The following is a 21,809-nucleotide window of genomic DNA, read 5'->3' on the forward strand; positions in this document are numbered from 1 at the left end:
TATCTCACGGAACTCGTTAATTGCATATCCCACTCTAATACTATGTTCAGACACACCTTAATTCCGCAAAAATCTTAATTTATTCTTCGTTTCACCGAAATGAACTTATTTTTTCCGTACGAAATTCAGTTTTAAGGGTAAACGAAATTAACGAAAATAGTCTTAATTTCGTTGAAACGAAGGCTGAAGTTAAGGAATATTTTAAATGCAACTATGCTTAAGATAAATTTTAAGCAAAAGATAAAGTTGAGATAACAAAAAATGAAATTTTTTCAAAGTAAATGTCAGTTACAGTTGACTTTAATAAAACTGTGAAAATATTTTGAATGTTGTTCAATTTTTTAAATTTGAATATAGAGGAAAAACTGTAACTGTTATTAATTTAAAATAAAGTGAAAGATAATAATTAACATATCTGAAATCCACTAAAACTAATAACACTACTGAATGCCATCGTTTGTAGTTATAATAATCAATTTTCACAATTTACCAGATACAAATTGTGTTTGGAGCATGTAATTTTGAACATTCGTTTTATAAACAAAAAATTTATGATTTCCTTAATTTGGGGCAGTATGAACATTTTCGAAAGTAACTTAATTTCATTTTTACGAAATTAACGAAATTTGGCTGCCTGAACATAGTATAAGTTTTATAAGACAGGACATGACTCCATTTCCTTTTAGCAGCTGGGCCTACTCTGTTTAAACCCATATATCGTGGTTATCGGCACTCGAGAAAAAGCACAGGGTCATCTTTTGTGTGAGGGCCATCTTGATCAGTTTAAGCTTATGAGCTCCCAATTCTTTTCTGCTTTTTAATTGTATTTTACTTAATATTATTTTCGACAATAATATCATTTGTAACGTTATTTATTGCATTAAATGACAATTATAGTACAAGCCTTAGCTTGAACGTAGGAGAATATTACAATATACGAATACAGGGAATGTTGTTATCCAACTTCATTGACCTATTTTTATAAAACATATGAATTTGGTTTATAAACTCTTACTTTTGTTTACCTAGAACAGTAGCTATAAAGGATGTCATAAGGATATTTTTTGTTCACCAAGGTCAAATTATTTGAGAAATTTTCTAATCACGTTAACCTAGCAATGTAAAGAATTATAGAAATGAAACCCAATTTCAAATTGTCAAATTTTATTTGAGGAGTTTGCTAATCACGTTAACATAGCAACGTAAAGAATAATAGACATGAAACCCAAGTTTGTAAAGAACAATAGACTTTTTTTTTTCGAAGGGGCGTTAACCATCGCAATACATATTTTTGGACTATGAAATAATTATAAAAGGTTATGTTAGTATAACTTTTATATATTAATGTAGCCCGTTAAATAAAATATTTTATATGTAGTTGTGAGACAAAAATATATAAATACTGAATAATTGAATGTATTAGATCAGTTATTAAGATCACGCGTTTAAATAAAAACTGAAAATCATTTTTTTTTGCCGTTAGCATTATATGAGTTCAAAAATATATAAATTTTAGAGATTTCTTACTAAAACGTAATTATTGTTTGAATAACTGAATTCGCCTATTATTTTAGTAAGGTAAGTATTTATAATATACAACAATATTATTATTTTAAAAAATTATTGTATTCTGACTTTAAAAGAACATAATTTGGTTTTAAATTTCTTGCTCTCGGCTTATATTAAATTAAATTCATTAAATAACTACATTTCGGCAAAAAATTGTTTAGTTTTATATATATAATACTATTATTCTGATATTGTGCAAGCCTTTAAATTAATTTTGTAAAAATGTTTCATTAATAGTTTATAAAAATAATGTTGATGTGTATATATTGATATCGATCGTAATTGTTTATAAGCATTTGTTTTTTAGCCAAGTTTAGGTCGGTGTATAATTTTATTTTGAAATTAACTAATAAAATCAAATCGTTTATTTACATATTTTTATATTATTTAAGATAATATAAAACCAAAAGTTTTTCAAAACCCGGCAAAAAGGAATTTAGTAGTATGATTTCACATACACAATTTTATTTCTAATTCAACGAAAACTTTGTTTTCGTCTTTTACGTAAATAAATTTTATGTCAGAAAATTCAATAAAAATAGTTGAAAAACTTTTTATTTTATTTTAAAATTTTAGTTTGTTAATATCGTAACAATTTGTTGAAATAAAAAAATATGGTGAATTCTTTTAAAACGTGTCAGTGTGGCAATATTGTTTTAAATGCCAATATAACCATCTGCTATCTCTGTTTGTCTTTTGCCAAATAATTAAAAATAAAATTCATTCCTTTTGTCGAAAGTAAGTTTTTGCATCCGCATGTAATTCTGCGGAACGTTTGAAGTTTTTGATATTAAAATTAATTGTTTACCTTATTGTTGTATTTATGCAGACCAATTAATCACATCATGGCTGATTTAGATGATTTTTTTGCAAAGAAAGACAAGAAAAAGTCGAAAGCAAAAAAATTCACTACGGCTGACGATGTCGTCAAGAACCTAGAGGACACGTCTAAGCGTGAAGTATCGTTGAAACCTCGCAAACCAGAAATATTGCCGCCAGTGGCTGGTAATTTAGATGAAAACAATTCAAAGGAACAGGTTGAAGAAGTAAATATACCACACCCATAAAATAGATATATAAAGTAATTTCTGTTCTGTTTAAATATTAGCCAACCAACGAAGAAGAATGGAAAGAATTTGAGGAGGAAACGCGTAAAGATTACACAGGTCTAAAAATTGGCCAACTGACAATTAATGAAGATGAGGAGCATAGCGTAAGTGATGGTGATGATGACGAAGGGGATAGTGATCAAAATTCCAATAACGAATCATCTAAACGTCACACTGGAGGGCCATGGAAAAAGGTTATACCCGCGGAAGAAGTATTGCAAATTCCAATGGAAGTACAGAAACCTGCAAACAAACTTTATGTGTCTGTTGCTTTTAGACAAGGAGTGAGTTCTATATATATATTACAATGTTAGTTTTATTTTATTGAAAACTGTTAATTTGCAGCCTCCCAAAATTAAGGCACGCAGTAAAGCTGCACCAGATATAACAAATGCTGATTTCTTCCCCACATTAGGTGCTGCACGTCCCGAAGAGCAGCGGAAAAAGAAAAACGAACCTGCGTTCGAAGAGGTTAGACATGGTGGACGTGTTCAACGCATACAGGAGCAACAAACAGTTGCACCAGCAAATGCGTCAAATAGATTTCAATCACTCGATGAGGATGACAGCTAGAGTCAGTTTTATTATTTGCTGACTGAAGCACTGTCAATCATATGACGTATTCAATTTAATTTAAATCGTTCGGGTAGCCTGTATAAAATTCTAAATCTGCATTTTTTTTATACTGATTTTATTTAGTTTATATAATTTATTTCAGTATATGTTTGTTGTTCCTCAAGCGCATTTTCTGTAAAAAAAAATAAATAGTATTGGCACAATATATATTAATAAAACGGCATGATTTTCCGTTCTATAGTGAAACTTGTTATGATATTGAACATGCGCTAATCTTCAAGCCAATTCCCCCAATTTACTTGTAAGTAGGGAAATAAACAAGCATTAGCATAAATAAAAAATTTTTTTAATTTTCTCAGTTGTAATATTGTATTTGCATTTAAATAAAACATAAAAAAACAGTATATGTGGAATGTAAGTTAGTTTTTTTCATTAATTGGATTGTTGTTTCAAGTCATCGGAATCAAATATATCATCAATAGTACTGTCCACATAGCTACGATAAATAAAAAAAAATGTTTTATAATTTCGTACATTTATATTTGAAAAATATGTATGTGTGTTATGATATGCAAAATGATTACGCGATGTGTATGCGATTTGATAAATTTGCAATGAACTTAAATTGATCGATTTTTGAGGATGGCAATGAAAATAACTGGAAGCTGTCTTTTAATTGTTATGTAAATCCTAGTACAATAAATCTTCAATGGCTTTAACATTTGGATCTCTATTACACCTTTCGCAATATGGCTGCTCCGGTGTGTTATGATATGCTTCCAGAAGTGTTTTTTCCAATATTTTTTCCGGGAACTTCCGCAACAAGTATAACCAGCATTGCATTGATCTGAAAATAATAAGTTTTTGATGAATAGGAAAGAATATTACCAGAGAATGTAGTAAAGTGATATTAGTATGAATAAGTGATTAAGTGATATTTTATTGTAAAAATTAAGTTTATCTTTGAAAGCGCTTTGTTAATTTTGATCGGCTAATATTACATACAGATGCTATTTTATTATGCATCATCTAATATGAATTAGTTTGTAACAGCTTATAAATAAAATTTTTTTTTGCATATATTTTGTTTATAAACATATATTTGTTTATAAACATATTAAAAAGTTATAAAAATAAAGTCCACAGTATTAAAATATATAATTACTCTATATATATGAAACTTAAAATACCAATTGAAAGATTTAATTATTTCGCTTTCAACCGATATTTAATTTTTCTCAAAGCCACGAAGCAAAAAAATTTATGTATATTTATTTATAATAGAATTAATTCATATATATTAATTTATAATAGTTTTACTATTTAAAATTTATTTCAAAAGTGTGTAAACTAATTCATTTATACACAAGCATTGTACATATATTAACTCTACTACCGATTTGTTAAACTTTCTAAATTTTAACAAAAAAAGTATCGCTTGACTGAATAAACTGAAACTGTTAATAACTAGTAATTATTCATAAATTAATATATTAATTTATGTAATTGTTAATAACTAGTAATTATTCATTAATTTATTTATGCATAATAAATTAAATAAATAATTTTTTAAATTGTGAACATTTGGTCACCTCAACACTGGCTAAAAATTCACTTACTCGTTCTCCACGGTTATGTTTTGTATTTCTCGATCGTAATATTGTGGATATCCTTCCAACTCATCGAGTTTACCCAGCATTGCCTCATCGATTTCATAGATTTCACCTTTTATATTATGTCCAATACCGGGTCGATCAAGTAAAAATGGTATATTATAACGAGTGCCAACAATTAATGGAAATTTTTGTGTTGTCGAGCCAGCAGCTATAAAACGTGAAAATCCGTTTTCCGGACGAAACCAATGATGATTGGGCTCTCCACGTTTTAACGTTCCATAAACAAAAACATTGTACAGCATCCTTTTCATTATCCAGACAACTGTTTGAGTGTTGCTTTCTGTTACTAATTATAAGTTTAATTTATAATAACGTTAGTGATGCAAACAAAAGAAAAAAGTAATCGGATTTTAATTTAAAATTTTCTACATATAATATATTTATATTATTTACAAAATGTATATTTATAATAATTATTACAAAAAAATTAATAAAACAAGTACTTCATACTTCTATTAAAACAATATTTAATCACTTGACATGTGAGAAAATTAATACTACTAACCAGTTATTACTAGATCCACATTAATTTACTTATGTATATTAATCTAATCTTTTATATGATAACTGTATTAGATTGCAAATTAGACGTTTCATTTGCTCATTTTTTGCTTATTAACAAAACTTTCTTTTAAATACAAACACATGTTTTGGCAGACAGTTTGGAAAAAATTTGATATCAGATATGATAACCATTTCGTGATATGTTAATAGTTTTTGTAAACTAAAAACAAATGTGTCTTCAATATGTTGAAGAAAAAGGTAATCTGGAAAAAAATACTACATACTATAACCAGAGAATACTTTATCGTTTGTAAAATTTTTCCTAATCACATTTGTGATCTACGCTAAGGAATTACACGATGTCTGTAATTTGTTTCTGCTTCCAGGTAATAAGTCTAGTTACAGACTGACACTGTTTATAGTCGATTGCCCACCTGGGTTTTAATGGTTTTCAGCCAAAATGACATGACATGTAATTGGTGTTGTACGGTGCGAAGTGAGAATTTGCGTTAAGGGGATACATTGTAAATTAATTTTGGGCTAGGTTAGATCATCACAACGATCTAATGAATGTACTAAATCATAATTTGATTTATTAAACTAGAAATCTAGAAATCAGTTGTTTTGGTTGTTGTTACTTGTAAAGGGTGTTGCTGAGGTTAGTAAAATGATGTCTTTTCTTATAGATTATGTTTAACATATATCGATAGAAATAATTATTGTATTTCTTATTACTTTGCCACAACTATAGTTCTTAGTCCTGCATTTAATCCATGAATCAACAATAAAAAAGATTTAGTACTTATTCAAAATATGCTTGCTTACATATATAAGTAAAAATCACGTAAATTAAACGGTTTCAAGAACGGTCGGGTCTACTTCTCGTAGTCATTCGACACTCTCGGCGACCAAGTGCCGTTCGCCACCCCCAAAGGGTTTTTACAAGCAGATCCACACAGGCTACAAAACAATAACAACCTGAATGAAACAAACCTTTCAAGGTTTAAATCTGATTTGAAATATGCCTATATTAAATATGATCTCACTTATTGTTATATAAAAAAATAACATATTTTTATATATATATATTAGTTTTTTTACGTCTACAATTACCTTGACTGACTATTCATATTAGCTTAAAATTACCCAAATAATTTTGTACTTGTCTTATAAACAAAATATAAAAAATATATATGTATTAAATTTTTAACATTTTTTTTATTTTATGTTTTAAACTATTACATAATTTAACTTATTTAAAATTTCTTTTATATGACAATAATGTCAAATCTTTATATATACAAAATGATTTTTATTTAAATGCAATAATAACTGGAAGCCAAAGTTAGTAGTTCTCTTAGTTGATGTTTCTTTGAATGGTTTCCGTTAAACGGAGGCAGTGTCTGTATATGAGAGATCTTCCTGTGCAGGATGTTTATGTGATCGGCGATTTCTCAATACATAAGGCTGAGCAGGTGTATTCTCATAACGAGCCAAGTACGGTAAAGAAAGTAATTTTTCTGGATATTTATGCAATAAGTAGACCCAGCAAGGAACAGTACTAAAAATGAGAAAACATTTTAATGCACAATTATATGTATTATAAATTTATAAGCTTACCCTTCTCCGACACCAATGTTCATGTCATGCATTTCACGTGTAAATATATCCTGACAATCTTCTAGACTATCTAGACTGTCCAGCATTTTATTGTCAACTTCGTAAATTTCACCAGTGACATAATAGCCAACGCCGGGTTTGTTCAACAAAAATGGAATGTTGTAGCGTGTGGCAATCACAAGAGGTAGCTTTTCAGCGGTTGTGGCACGGCACCAAAATTTGGCATATCCATTACCAGAGCTTGCCAAAATGGAATGACTGGGTTGTCCATATTTCAAAGCGCCAAAAACGAATAATTTTTGTAGAGCCGATGATGCATTCTGCAAAATAAAAAAATAAAATATTTATTATTAAAATTTTTATGTCCACAACATAGTGTATATTTGGTATAGAAGAGGGGGTACTAGTGAGGAGATTTAACTATAAAAATTAATATTTTGTGGATTTATTTTTCGTTTGTGTTAATGCCACGATAATTAAATTGATACATACAATATTGTTATTTGTTTACATTTTCACTAAGAAATATTTAATTAAATAAAAAAGATGTTTTATTTAAATAACACATACCAAGAAAAAGACTAAAACAGATAAACAGAAACCAGATATTTCGTTCGTTAATAAATTTTATGGCTTTTTTCGCTTAATAATAAATATTCACATTCAATGTATTTTATTTATTTATTTAAATTTCAATTTTACAAACATTTTGTTTTTATTTATATTACTTCCTCACACTTGTCCAGTGTGGTATAGGTGAAAAAATTCAACATTTTAAATAGATGCCTCTTACTGCAATAATAGATAACACATTGAGTTGAAGGCTTGTAATCTAGAATTCTCAAATGTGACTAGTAATTTAACAGTGAAGACATATAAAATATAATGGGCAGAGTACTGCGACCGTAGGTGGTATAACGTGCTGCCATTATCTATCCACATTCTAACCCATATATCCGACTTTGTAATTCCTTTCATGTTATATGCTTTATAGATCCCGTTGGACTAGAATAACAATCGTAGTTATTTATATGTCCAGCTAGATCTAGTTTACAAAACCCTTTTGGTAAATATTTGACAAATGACTAGATAGGGTTACTGGTAAATAAATCAAAAATATATTAGAGCACGATTGCTGGTCAGGAAGAGGATACCACAATTGTATACCACAACTGTGTGACAATGATTTTACCAGCACTGCGATATGTGTTGATGCATTTCTGATGCAAAGTAACAGATTGGCGGATACATTGTAGAGGAAGGCCTTTACTGATCACGTTGCCATTGGGATACCCATTTCTGTGACACGCGAGTAGATATTGCGTGGAAAATAGTTGATTTTACTGTCACAAGAAACTTTAGATTTTGTATGAAATTTGTAAACATGCGATACCAACCGATTAGAATCTCTGAACGACCGGGTCTACGTCCCAGAGCTACCCCAAAGAAATTTTGCAAGCAAATCCTAGTGGGTTACAATAATAACATTAGAATCCCTAGTGCTGAGCATTTCGCAGAGCTTTGTGGTTAACTCCTGGAGCAACATGAACGCAATAGGACATTTTATAGTTTTATATCTATTTACCAGGGTTCTTTTATCTTTACCACAAAAACATCCTCTCACATTATTAAAGGACTTCAGTCGGTTGCATATCCAAGAAGAAATAAAGTTTATTTTTTATTATTATTGAGTTATTTTTATGAAGGGCAGGGCTTCATTTTTTTGATACCAGGAACAATATTTTAGAATCATATAATATTCTATATTATTCACAAACTTGATATTATGTAAGAATTATTATACATTTATCTTTTAGTTACAAGTTAGATATTTTTGCATTAAATAATATAAATCCACTCTAATTAATTTGTGTGTTTCTATTCTAAATAGTACAGGAACAGAAAATGGATTGATGGGTTGTTTTTTGATTGATCATTTTTGTCTTCATAAATTTTCGAATAAATTTTTTAAGTTAAAGTTTTTATACAAAATGCGCAATATATTTACCAATAAAAATTCCATAATAAATAGACACCTATTAATTCTTTTGATCTGATAAATATAAACAATAAATTCTCAACGATTTTTATTAGGCGCTACTTTATTAATATTTTTACTGCAATACTTATATAGTTATAAATTTTATTAGAATAAAAAAATGAACTCTAACCAATTTTTATTCCCATCAATTATCCGATATTAAATAGATTCCGACTTTGTAAATATGGAGAGGTATCGTATGTTAAATTTGTATGTGAGTGGGTCTTACCTACAATGCGGGGCTTTTATGGCCTTAAACTTGTTAGCCAAACACTTAAGTACTTTTTCGCTGGAGTTGCAAAAATATTTATTTTATCTTATCAATGGTTAAGTATTTCTGTTATTGTTATAAAAAAACAATAACAAAAAAACAAAGTATAAAAATAGAAGAAAAATAGATGTTAATAAAGATATTCTTGTGTATATTTGGACCGCAGTTTTATCAATAAAAACAAAATAACTGCATTTTTTTAATTTTGCAGTTCTCCTAACAAGAAAAGTTGAACAAGTTCTACGTGTTTTTTGAAAACAATTAACAAGCCCCACACGTAGAGTGAGTATCTCAGAAAGGGGTATGTGAAATACAACTTTATGGACATTCAATTTCAGGTTTTAGAAAATTCACGTTCATATCAAAAGGTTGAAATGCTTTTGAGAATGAAAGAGGAGAAGTGATTTCAATACATTACAGTTATAAACAAAAGAACGTATAAATGACGAATGAGCTATAAAATAATTAATTCCTTTTTGATGCAATAAAAAATATTAAACAACATTTCTATATAAAAAAACTGTAAAATATGTGATGCATTTGCAATTTTAGTACGATTTGTACTTGAAGTTTTACATTGCATGACTATACATTTCAGGAATAAAAAAACAAAGGCTTATTAGAACTTTAAAAATATTTAACAGATAAAATTTATATAAATTTAATAAATCTAATAAATTTGTTAAGATATTTATATAAAATAACTGAGAGACCTAATGAGGTAAAAATATTTGTAAGACAATTTCGGAAGACTGAAGTATAATTACCACTATTATTACATACTATTGATCTTTTGTTACAGTTTACAAGGGTAATCAATCAGTTTACAGTTTATTCCATACCTATAGGTAGATATAGAATAAACGCACACAAAAGAGAAGGTAATCAAACTAAGTTATAAGCTATATTTTTATAGGCAACAAGTTAATAAATTTAGTATGAGATAGGGTATAGTAGTTAGTTCTTTCTTTAATTCAAATACATATTACACCTATATGGAGTTAAAGAATACATACCCAGAGCCAAAATTAGGGGGTACTGGTATGCTGATATGACATTATCATATACTTTATGCAAGTATAAAATCGAAAAATTATTATTTAAGAAATATATGTATGTCGAATGTATGTATGTCATATATATGCATGTCAAATATATGTATGTAAGTTAGTAAATGATTTCATAGGCGAATTTTACACATTTTAAACAATATTTAATTTTTATCCAAAACAATAAAATATTAAAATCTACGGTAGCGCAGCCCCCTTTTCCTTCCTGTGTACGCCCATGTGAATAAGAAGTGTTGAAACGAAATGATTTCAACCTTACGTCTGATATTACAGTATAGAGTTCTAGACATATCTATAGGAAACTTTTACTGAACCTTAAAAATATTATTTATTATTCAATACAGTTATTAAATTAATAATTAATATAAAAAATAGCTAAACGAGTTCAAGTTTAATTAAAAATTTTAATAATTTTTTTTGGTTTCTAGACTAAAAACCATATTTTTAAAAATCATGTATTTTAATTAAAATAACTATTGGAACAACGATTTATTTTTAAAAATAAGAGAAATTTAACGTTAGATAATATTCTTATTAAGAATAAAAAATAATAGCAAATGAGATAAAAAAATATTTTTATATTATTTTAACTTTCTGTTCTATGCAATACCTATATCTTCTTCCTATTTGGCCCCACAGTCCAGTGTGAACCATGGCTTCCTTACAATACTTTTATTTATTATATTTAATTTAATTAACACAAAATTTTAATTTTATTAAACCGATATTTTAACTATTGTCTGTATTCATTCTTAATTTTTTATTAGTAACTAATAATTAAAAACTAGTTTCTTATTAGTATTGTAATAATGATATAGTTTGATTTAATGAAAAACAAATAATATTAATTAACATTGTGTTTTTTTTAATAAAAAATTTAATGTAAAGACTATAAAAATTAAGTAATAATGAATATCAATAGACCATAAAAGCAATCATATAAGATTAATAATTCAAATATTTCATAGAATGTTGAAACTTCAGTTTGGTAATAAATTCTACCTTGGATTACTACAGCCATGTACTGCAGTAATACCACTTATTTTTTGTAGTTCTCATATCTCATAGTACACTCAAGACTAGCGATAATTAAAGTTCTAAGCTCTGCTACCCCTAAATAGTAAAAATAAAGAACTTGGGGATCGCAACCCATACTATGCTCTAGAGTTTGGAGGAAGTAATTTATCAAATCCATGAACAATATAAATAAAAAAAATTCAAAAATAAAAAAAAATACAAAAATATAAAAAATAAATATTTTTCTTAGCTGAAGACCTTTAATACAAAAGCTTATTATTATTATTAATAATAATAATTAATTTTTTAATATATTATTTATTTATATATTAATATTATTACATTTGTTATATAAATATTATAATAAAAATAATATTTTTGCAATGAGGAACATGACAACTGGACTTAGAAATTGCAGGGTCGGTTTAATAGAATTTAATAGAATATTCATTTAATTTATTCTATTAAATATTTAATTTAATCAATTTAATGAATTATATTATACTATTAATTCAATATTTGATTTATTTTAATATAATAAAATATATTACATATAGAATATTACATATAGAATTTGAATAACAGTAGCTTTCATTAACAGTACTAATATGAATCAAAATATTAATAAAACTAATATTTGGAGCAAAAATTACTATAATAAAACTAATAATATTATTGAAAATAAAATATTTATAAAAATAATAATATTGACAAAAATAATTATATTAGTAAAAATATTATTAATGAAAATATATTAATAAAACTAATATTTGCAGCAAAATATTAATAAAACTAATATTTGCAGTAAAAATTACTATAATAAAACTAATAATATTAATGAAAATAATTATTATAAAAATAATAATAATAATAACAAAAATAATTATATTAGTAAAAATATTATTATTAATAAAAATAGCATATATTAATAAAAATAATAATATTAATAAAAATTATAATATTAAAAATAAAATAATAATTTTTAAAAATTAATAATATTTATAAAAATAATAATATTTATAAAAATATTATTATTAATAAAAAGAACAATATTATTAAAAATTAATAATATTTATAAAAAATAATTTTTTTAATAAAGATAATATGAATATAAATAATAATACCAATAAAAGTATTATGTAAAAAAATTCACAATACATATAAGACTTTAATCCCTGATAGACAAGATTGGAATTTTCAAAGCTCGAAACTAGGAATTCAATGCAGAGTAGAACATTTTCGGTCTGAGTGACAATTATGTCAGATTGGACTAGAACGATGTCTTAATCGCCATCCATAAATCATGGTGACGTGACATGCCATTGTAGAGCAATGTCTATATTTTTGCAGATACTAAAATTACTACTATTTCACTCAGAAGTGTAGAGACGATAATGTATGATAATAAAGTAAACGCTTATCTAATGTGTGTCCCGAGTTTTACCGATATTATTGAAAATCGTAGAATTATTGTTGTAGAACTAGCTAGTATATAAATGACATCAGATATAGGAGACTTCATATCCTACTTTAAATAATTTATCAGTCAAAAAACAGCTTTAAAGGCATATATTCGCTAATATTGAATTTTTTTATATGTCATTTAATATTTAAAATGTTCGATTTTCGTTTCAGATATAACGTCGATTGATTCAGATATAAATATAGGTACTGCATATTGTAATACTCAATAGTCATTCTCTCACCTGTTCACTTATTAATATTAAGTATATTTAATAAACCCACAATTTCTTAATCATTTTTTTTTAGCAACTTTTTTCTTGTCGATAATTTATATTTAATTGAGATATTAATATTTAAATGTGTAAGTTTTTCCTCAGATTACACTAGTAAAAACTTAACACTCCTTCTAGTATGTTCTATGCAATTATTACATTAAGTACACAAAGGCGAGTACACACGCCAGAAAACAAATCTAATGATTGTTGGTGGTTTTCATGTAAAAATTTCACCTTTCATATTTGCTACTTCCCATATCCATATTAGCTTCCCTATCCCGCTTCGTCATATAATGTTTCGTCAACTGTTTATGTATTTCCTTTAGGTCGTCATTCGGTTATAATCACTTAAAACCAATCTTCCACTAGTGACCTAGAGAGCAGAGTTCAAATATAGAAGCTTAGTACTTAGAAATCTAAGATGTTTATCTAAAACAAAATTTATCTTTATTTTCTTTTTTAAGCACTTTAACTTTCACATACTAAAATTCACCAATTGAAAAGGACCGTTTAGAGGTTTATCATTTTATCACTTTACTGATTATAGAGCAACGTCTGTATAACTCAATTAATAATTCACTAAATTTGATCGTACGCATTTTATTAAAAATAATTAATTATTTTATGTGAAGAGAATTAAAATTAATTTATTATAAATTTTATTTTTCACTTTATATAACAGCAATAGGTTACAGACGATTATATAATGCTCAAATATTAGTTATATATTTTTAAACGTGAGAAAGTTTATACATTATTGTCGAAATATCGATGTAAATACAATATATATCTTTTAAAAAACTAATTTAAAAGTTTATTATTTAGAATTCATCTATTACTCCGATGAAAATTATATAGAGGATTATATAAATTGATTACATTTAATTAACTAAAAATATATACAGGGTGTTCAGTGTAATAGGCACATAAGAGGTAATATCTTTAAACACGAAAAAAAAATTTGAAGTCAATTTTTCAGATTTTAATTTTTATTTTGATCCTATTTTTTATATATTTCTCTACGTATTTTGATAAATTTTTGGGGAGGAGTCCTTTTCTGATACCATTTTCCGCATTCAAGACACATTGATATGGAATACACTGTTTATAAAACGTAGGAATGGATCTACGCAATATCATAGGAAATTTTTTTTATAGAAACACTTATATATGCGACCTTAAAATGTGTTTAGTTTATTACTTAGTAGCCCATAAATTACATCCAATTAGTCTATCATTATAATTGCTAATACATTTTTATTAATAATATAACTATTTTAGAAAAATAGAATAATTATTTAAGCAACAATGCAACACGCAAGAAACAGTTACACAATACAGAAAAAAAGCACAGAACGAAACTATACTTAAGTCGTTAAGTTAACACGCGACATGTACAATAAAAAAAAAATTAAGAATAATTATTTTCCTTCGACTGACCGATTTGTTCCGAATTTCACTTTTCTACGGTTTTGAGATGAAGAAACTTGAGACAAAAGCAACACAAACTCGCAATTCAAATATTTACACAAGTCGCGCGCATCGAGTGCAGCGAATTCGTTGCAGCAGAAATTTAATGCAATTTGCGAGTCTCAAAAGTCGCTCTAAGCAGACAAAAAAAAAACCTAAAACCGGCAAAAGAATTATCGGTTTTTTACAAAATTATTTATTACATAAGGCAGTCATATGTTGATAATTATTTATTTATATTATAATATTATATTGATTACATAATTTCTTCAAATCTTTTTTAAGGCATAAATTCTGAAGTAGAAAAAAATTTTATGTACCAACTTTACACAAACACATACACAGTATTTGTCATATACACGCACACAAACGGCGACAATTTTGGAAGCAACTTTTTTTTAATATAAAATTATATTTTTAATTTTTATTGCTTAAAAGTGCTAAAAACAAAAGAATTTAATTGTTCTAATTAATTAATGCGTAATAATGATTTAAGCAGTTTAAATTTATGCAAAGAAAAAAATTAGTATGAATGTATGTATGTATGTTCACTTTAATATGTCAGAATTAAGACTTACCCTAATGTTGCACATGTTTGTTTCGTTTTAAATAAAATATATAAAATTATTAAAAATTATATTTCAGCTGCGTTTTTTGAGGAAATGCAAAATTTTAAAATTTTTTTAAAATTAAAATTTTTTTTTCAAAATTATTGTTAAATAATAAAAGAACTTTCAAGCTTCCACCGCACCAACCAAACAATAAGAGAGCACAACTTCAACTGAGCAAGCCAGAAAAATATAACCAAAAGAAGGTGTTTTTTGTTGCTAAAATTCCGACAAAAAGAGTATAAAACGCCAACAAAAACAAAGAAAACAGCAACAAAACGGAATATGGTTTGCAAAAACAACTACAATAGCGCGCACACACGCGTTGTATTCCAACTTTTCCAAAAAGCACGCTACATCTGGTTATACAGAAACTAATTGGAGTCTGTCGGTGGTTCAGAATGTTTGTGTTGTGCACTTATATTTTTTTAATTTTATTTTGGTATAAATAATTTATGAAATTAAATGATATTACTATACAAATAAACTTAGTAAATTTCCATAAATTATTTAGTAAAACATACATATATTGTTTAACATTACTTAGGGTATAACACAAAGTCGTACAGTTTTGTTACATTTTTTTTAAGCAATCAAACAACTTGTGCATACATACAAATATTTTATGAGATATGAAATCATGTGTTTCACATTTATGCTAAAGAGGAAAAAGTGTCACGTAGCCCGGGCTACAATAAAAGCCGGCTCCTCAAGAGTTGTATACTAATTGCGTTTAAAAATCAGCAGATTTTTCTGAGTGTAGCTCTTTGAGTTTCCGTGTATATTGTTTTTACTTGAACTGAATGTGTATTAAAAGGATAATTTCACCGCTTGTGTTATCGATTGCTATTTTAGGAGGGCAATTATGGACATGAAATGTTTACACACATTTCTGGTTTGGATGTAGTTTCAGTCTTTATGGATATTTTGTAAATATTTGTGTAAATATGTAATGTAATAAAATATAATACAATTAATACACATATTTATATGTATACGAATTAATGAATAAATTATAAACCCTACACGCATGTATGTATAGTATAGAAATCGGTAATCTCTCTGACAATATTTAAGAGGTTAAAATTTAGTTCGATTTGAAACTAAAAATTTTATTTACGTAATAAAAAAATTTATAAATAAATAATTTTGCAGGGAAATAAATATTTTTATATATATATATTTAAGATATTTGCGCATTTAAACACACTTTAATGATTTTCAATACTTTATAAATGTATGTATGGTTTTCTTATTTTAATTGTACTTATGCTTATGCAATGAATAGGTGTTCTAAACTATAATAATGTTCTCATTTACTGTAGCTAACTTAACCTATTTAAAACCAAAATATATTATTTTTTATTCAACTAAACATTTTATAATAATATGCTACTAATATGGCACTAAAATTAGTGTGATACTAATATTATGATACTATTAATAGATGATAATTATAATTAACTCTTTAAAACATTTATACTAGATTAATATTTATAATTATAACTTTTTAAGATTCACTTCAAATTATTCTAAATCTTCTTAGAAGTGATTTAATACATAAAATCACAGTTAAGGTGTAAGTGAAAAAATACCCATATTTTCTGTTATAGGAAAAAAAATATCCATATTTAAAATATGGATATCTTAGTTAAGGCATTTTAAAAATTATTTCGCTAATTGTATAGTAATTAATCATATTTACAATACAAAGTGTGTGAAATAATTGAGTTAAAACATCATAATTGACCACTATTTGATTTAAATTATGAGAATGCTGACTTGACAATAAATTAAAGTTAGAAATCAATTTTAAATAGAAACAATAATTGTATAGAATCATAAATTTTTTAGAATTAAATAAAATAAGAATATTGCATATATTAGTTGAAATAATTTATTTAATTTTTAATAATTTAATTTTGAAGAATTTAATTTAAAATTGTTTTTAAAAACACTTCTCTAATTATAACTAAACGCCTTTTTAAATAGACCTTAGTGAAACGTATTTGATAAGAAGTTTGAGCACTTCAGCGTGCCTCGCGGAGTTAAACCGGCTTAACGTGTCTGTTTGAAAAGATCATAATTGGGAGTCGCTAATTGTTAAGTGTATAAATGCAAAATAAATTTTATTGTAATTTTATATATATTTGTTGAATATTTAGAGTATATCCAAATTGTATATAACAGTTTGTATGCTTTGATTTTATTAACGGGGATATTTTTATTGGTAAATTTAAATATATTTAAAAACTGACATGGCAAAAGTAAATCTTGATACCAGTATAATGATTAAATCGACATTCACACAGCATTTCTTCAGTTTGTATTTGTTAATCAGCGGCATTGTATCAGCGTCTATGCCTGACACTTGAAAGATATTGTCTGAAGGCATAAAAAGAAGAAATATGCATAGGTATGAAAAGAATAATAACAGCATTATTCTTAATAAAAATCAGAAAACACTAGGACCTCAATGGATCTGTAGTGCACATGCACAAGAATAACAGCTTAATTTTAATGAAAATATAATGACACATTTGTGCCGTGTGAATAGGCCGAAGCTTTTATAATTTTATCGGTAATTTGACATTAAATAATCCAATTTAAAAACACTGTAAGATATTAGTCAAAACTTGCGTTCATATTGGATTTAATTATAATCAGTAATAAATCAGGATTCTCTTGTGCCGTGTGAATAGGTTATAAGCTTAACAAAATTATCGGTTACAAGATGTTAAATAACCCAATTTATATACACTGCAAAATATTAATCTAAACTATTTTACACAACGGGCTTTATATGTATAAGGCACCTATAAAACTTTTATCAAAGAAAAAAAAACTAATATATGTACATATGCTCATACTTATGCATGTGTATATTTTATTAATTATTTGGACACATCCACACCTGACATGAAAGACCACATAAACTTTTCTCCAACATGTTTAATGACGTATGCAGAACATGAGTATGTATGTATGTATGTCTAAAATATTTAATTTATATAATATAAAATTTAATACCAATAAATTAAAAATTAATTTTAAAAAATAAAAACGCATATAAATGTTTCTAATATTAACCACCAAATTGTTTAAAAATAAACTTTTGCTATTGCGTATCTGCATACGTACGAAATGGCCGTATAATACCCTACACACACATACACACAAATATAAGTAGAGTAAAAACAAACAGACGCAGCGTATCGTTTTCTTAACAAATATTTTCTTTTATTTTGATTTGTTAAGGCAAAAGTGGTCAAACAGAATTTTAGCACATTTTGATGGATTTGTTTGTATGTATGTGAGTACATACATGCATTACTATTACTTTTATTGTTTTTTTTTCTTCTGCTTACGATAACGTGTTTTGTTTTTATCAAATGTTTCTACATAAAACAAGCAAAAAAACAAAAACAAATTTTTACACTGTAAAAGTTTCGGCGAATTTTGGCATGTGTGAATTATTTCTTTCTTTGCATGACGTATGCATGTGTATAATTACCGGAGGAACATAAATAAACTCAACAGACACCACACGCAGAAGAGAGTGTGTTATGAGTGATAATAGTTTATGAGCGCAATTACGGAAGTTTTTTCCCAATGAAACGCACTCAAAACATTAAGCATTGTTGCCGTTTCAATGCGTTAATAAGTTTTTTGTATATTTTCTTAAAACTTGATATTAGTTTTAAGTGATATTAGTTTTTTACTAGATTTTTGCAGAGTAACAAAAAAAATACTCCAAACTTACGAAAGAAAACATATGAAGCAACAACAATGCTCTTAAAATCATCAGAGTTATGTTCTACATGCAAAAAATTTTACGTATTAAGTTTGCAGCCAAAATCAAAAATTTGGTCTTAGGACGTGTGCGAGTTAGACTAAGTTGATGCTAAACCAAATGGGAAATTTTTTGGGATTTTTTGCACTGCACACATTTAGCCATTTATCAACACGTACCGACACATCACTACATTATCGGCACAACTTCGAATTTCCCTCATTTAGAACGCAACTTAGCCTAACTCGCACACGACCTTAATGTTGTTTTTTTACAACTCTGAAAGAAAAAATTACGGCTATCATAATAAATTTTATTTATTGTAATTAATTGCATTTATTATAATTTTAATTTTAAGACCGTGTGCGAGTTCGAGTAAATTGACGGTAAATTGAGGGAAATAGTAAGTTATGTCGGTATGGCAGCGAATGTTGGTATTTACCAGAATTTCGAGTAGGGTAAATTAGATAAAAATTAAGTAAATTAGGTGTTACCATTATGAAAATTTTATAAGATATTTAATAAATAAATAAATAAATATTTACTTAAGTGCAGTGCATAAAGTCCCTAGGAAATTTTAATTTACTTTACCTCAATTTACTCGAATTTGCACACGGCCTAATTGTAATTAACGAAATTGTGTTGATAATACAGATTATTGGATATAATAATTAGAACTCAATTTTATATCTATTATCTAGATCTTATAAGCTTGTAACAGATTTAATTCAGTTGTTTATTATAAAAACTAAAGTTTAAAAAAATTGTGATGTTTCGTTAATTATAATAGTTGAAATGGCTAACTCCAGCAGTTATTAATAAATATTATATATTAATGTTTCGATTTATTATAATACGTCAATGTCAAGTTGAATACTTCTTTTCTGGTAGATAAAAAGCAACGAAAGCTCCAATGTTTCACTTGAACCCATTATAATCAACTCTTAGGGAAGCAAAATGAGTGAATTAAAGCCATTAAACCGTAAAGGACAAAATATGAAACCTTTTTCCAGCAATCAACCAAAAGACACACATTAGAATATAGATGGCTTAGTAACTAGACACCAAATATATATGAGCCGAAATTGAAAACAAACCTCCTCCAAGGTGGAGGTTGGATTGTTGTTGCTATGTTGGTCGCGTGCGAGTTAGGCTAAGTTGATGCTAAACCAAATGGGAGATTTTTTTGGGATTTTTTGCACTGCACACATTTTGCCATTTATCAACACGTATCGACACATCAATACATTATCGACACAACTTAGAATTTCCCTCATTTAGAACGTAACTTAGCCTAACTCGCACACGACCGTAGTAATTACTGGCTAAGACTAAACTTTGTACAAAGGGTTGTAGTAAGCACGTTTTCGTAAACAACGATTTGGATATTTCTAGCTGAAATGGTCCAGATCACAAATATAAGTAATTGGAAATGAACTTATTTATAAGCATAATAAAGTTTTGTGATATACCTCAGGTAGAGCCTGTTGTAGTAAGAACTCACTTTTACTATCTAATCTTATTGTGATCTAATATACTCAAACTGACATTTATTATAAGTCTAGAAAACACTAAATAAAATAAAATAATATAAAATTAAATAAAATAAATAAAAATTTTTTGTTTAATAATTTTTCATAACTGCATCCGGTATAAAAACGAATTCATATCACACACGAATCATTATATTCTAAATACAAAAGTTCTAGATTGAACATCTCATAAAGACAATTGGTATATAAATAATTAATTATATTAAACTGGATCGAATGACGTTTCTGTTAGGAACATTTGTGTTCACTTTATTTTGTCATCGATCTGTATACATCTTGATATTGTATTGTATATATCTCAATAAAGTTTTTTTAGGCTAATCTAATGTATTTGCAAAGACTACAGGTCTAAATATAAACCAATATTAATGGTAGAAAAAATTAACTTATAGGTAGGGGTGTGAAGTAAAAAAGGGATTGAACCTACCTTAATTATCTAAGAAAACCATTTTGATTCCATATTAGTCGGTTCGGTGTAGTAAAACTTACCGCATGAAAGCAAGTATTTGGTCAATTTTTGATATATCGTTGAGTGAATTAAAAAATGATGCGCCCATAATCTTAAGTCTGGATCTGGGAAAAAGTGGAACTGCATATGCCTAAAACTGAATAAGACTGAACAATAACACAATAAGTGTTCTGATGTCTCTCTGTCGAGCGTCGATAAACTGGATCTAAATAGTTTTGAAGTTCACAAGACTCATGCCTTCACGTCATGCCTACTAAACTCCACTGTTCCGTTAAAACCGATAATGTCGTAAATACTTCCAACATATTCTTCTAGATTTAGTCAGATGTATCTATATTTGGAGTATGTAGGTTATGTTGACATGGTTGCTAAAGTAATATCAGACCAATTTCTGTTAACGTGTCGCAAAAATTCGTAATAAATTTGGTTTAAGTTAGGTTGTACCGGCGATGCCTAGGGGATCCACTTAGGCCAATTGGCCCATTGGTAATAAACTTAAGAAAGATATAATTTTTTGTAAAATATATATATTTTGTTATATATTATTTTGTGATAAGTGGATCATAGAATCTTTGTATTTATGTCTGATTTTATATTAAATCTCATATGATTATCTATATTCTTTTCCAGTAGTGGAAAAGAAATATTCGTTTGAAGATACCTTAGCATAGTGGACTATTTGATAGATTAAATTTTGTTTCGTTATTCGATAAAATTCAAAGTA

General features: G+C 27.0%; 3 protein-coding genes across 4 annotated transcripts; 1 reads left to right on the forward strand and 2 right to left on the reverse strand.

Moving 5' to 3' along the window:
- The first annotated feature begins 2,149 nt into the window (after positions 1-2,149).
- Positions 2,150-3,619, forward strand: LOC119680075 (protein CDV3 homolog). Its single transcript, XM_038092711.1, has 4 exons — positions 2,150-2,307; positions 2,399-2,615; positions 2,678-2,962; positions 3,024-3,619. Exons 2-4 carry the CDS (start codon positions 2,415-2,417, stop codon positions 3,249-3,251), a joined length of 714 nt encoding a protein of 237 aa, XP_037948639.1. The 5' UTR covers positions 2,150-2,307; positions 2,399-2,414; the 3' UTR covers positions 3,252-3,619.
- Positions 3,232-6,632, reverse strand: LOC119680076 (putative gamma-glutamylcyclotransferase CG2811). Of its 2 annotated transcripts, none has more exons than XM_038092712.1 (4): positions 6,548-6,632; positions 4,874-5,216; positions 3,994-4,101; positions 3,232-3,750 (listed from the first exon to the last, which is right to left on the reverse strand). In XM_038092712.1, exons 2-4 carry the CDS (start codon positions 5,179-5,181, stop codon positions 3,687-3,689), a joined length of 480 nt encoding a protein of 159 aa, XP_037948640.1. In that variant the 5' UTR covers positions 5,182-5,216; positions 6,548-6,632; the 3' UTR covers positions 3,232-3,686. The 2 variants fall into 2 exon arrangements, 1 of the variants encoding a protein (XP_037948640.1); XR_005252447.1 differs by having other exon boundaries at positions 3,661-3,750; positions 3,839-4,101.
- A 74-nt stretch (positions 6,633-6,706) lies between these two features.
- LOC119683726 (troponin C-akin-1 protein-like) lies at positions 6,707-15,446 on the reverse strand. The gene is made up of 3 exons (XM_038097535.1): positions 15,241-15,446; positions 7,055-7,374; positions 6,707-6,995 (listed from the first exon to the last, which is right to left on the reverse strand). The coding sequence occupies exons 1-3, from the start codon at positions 15,253-15,255 to the stop codon at positions 6,821-6,823; spliced, it is 510 nt and encodes a 169-aa protein (XP_037953463.1). The 5' UTR covers positions 15,256-15,446; the 3' UTR covers positions 6,707-6,820.
- Between the last annotated feature and the right edge of the window lie 6,363 nt (positions 15,447-21,809).

Source organism: Teleopsis dalmanni, chromosome 2 (assembly GCF_002237135.1).
Source record: "Teleopsis dalmanni isolate 2A chromosome 2, ASM223713v2, whole genome shotgun sequence".
Classification (NCBI taxonomy): Eukaryota; Metazoa; Arthropoda; class Insecta; order Diptera; family Diopsidae; genus Teleopsis; species Teleopsis dalmanni.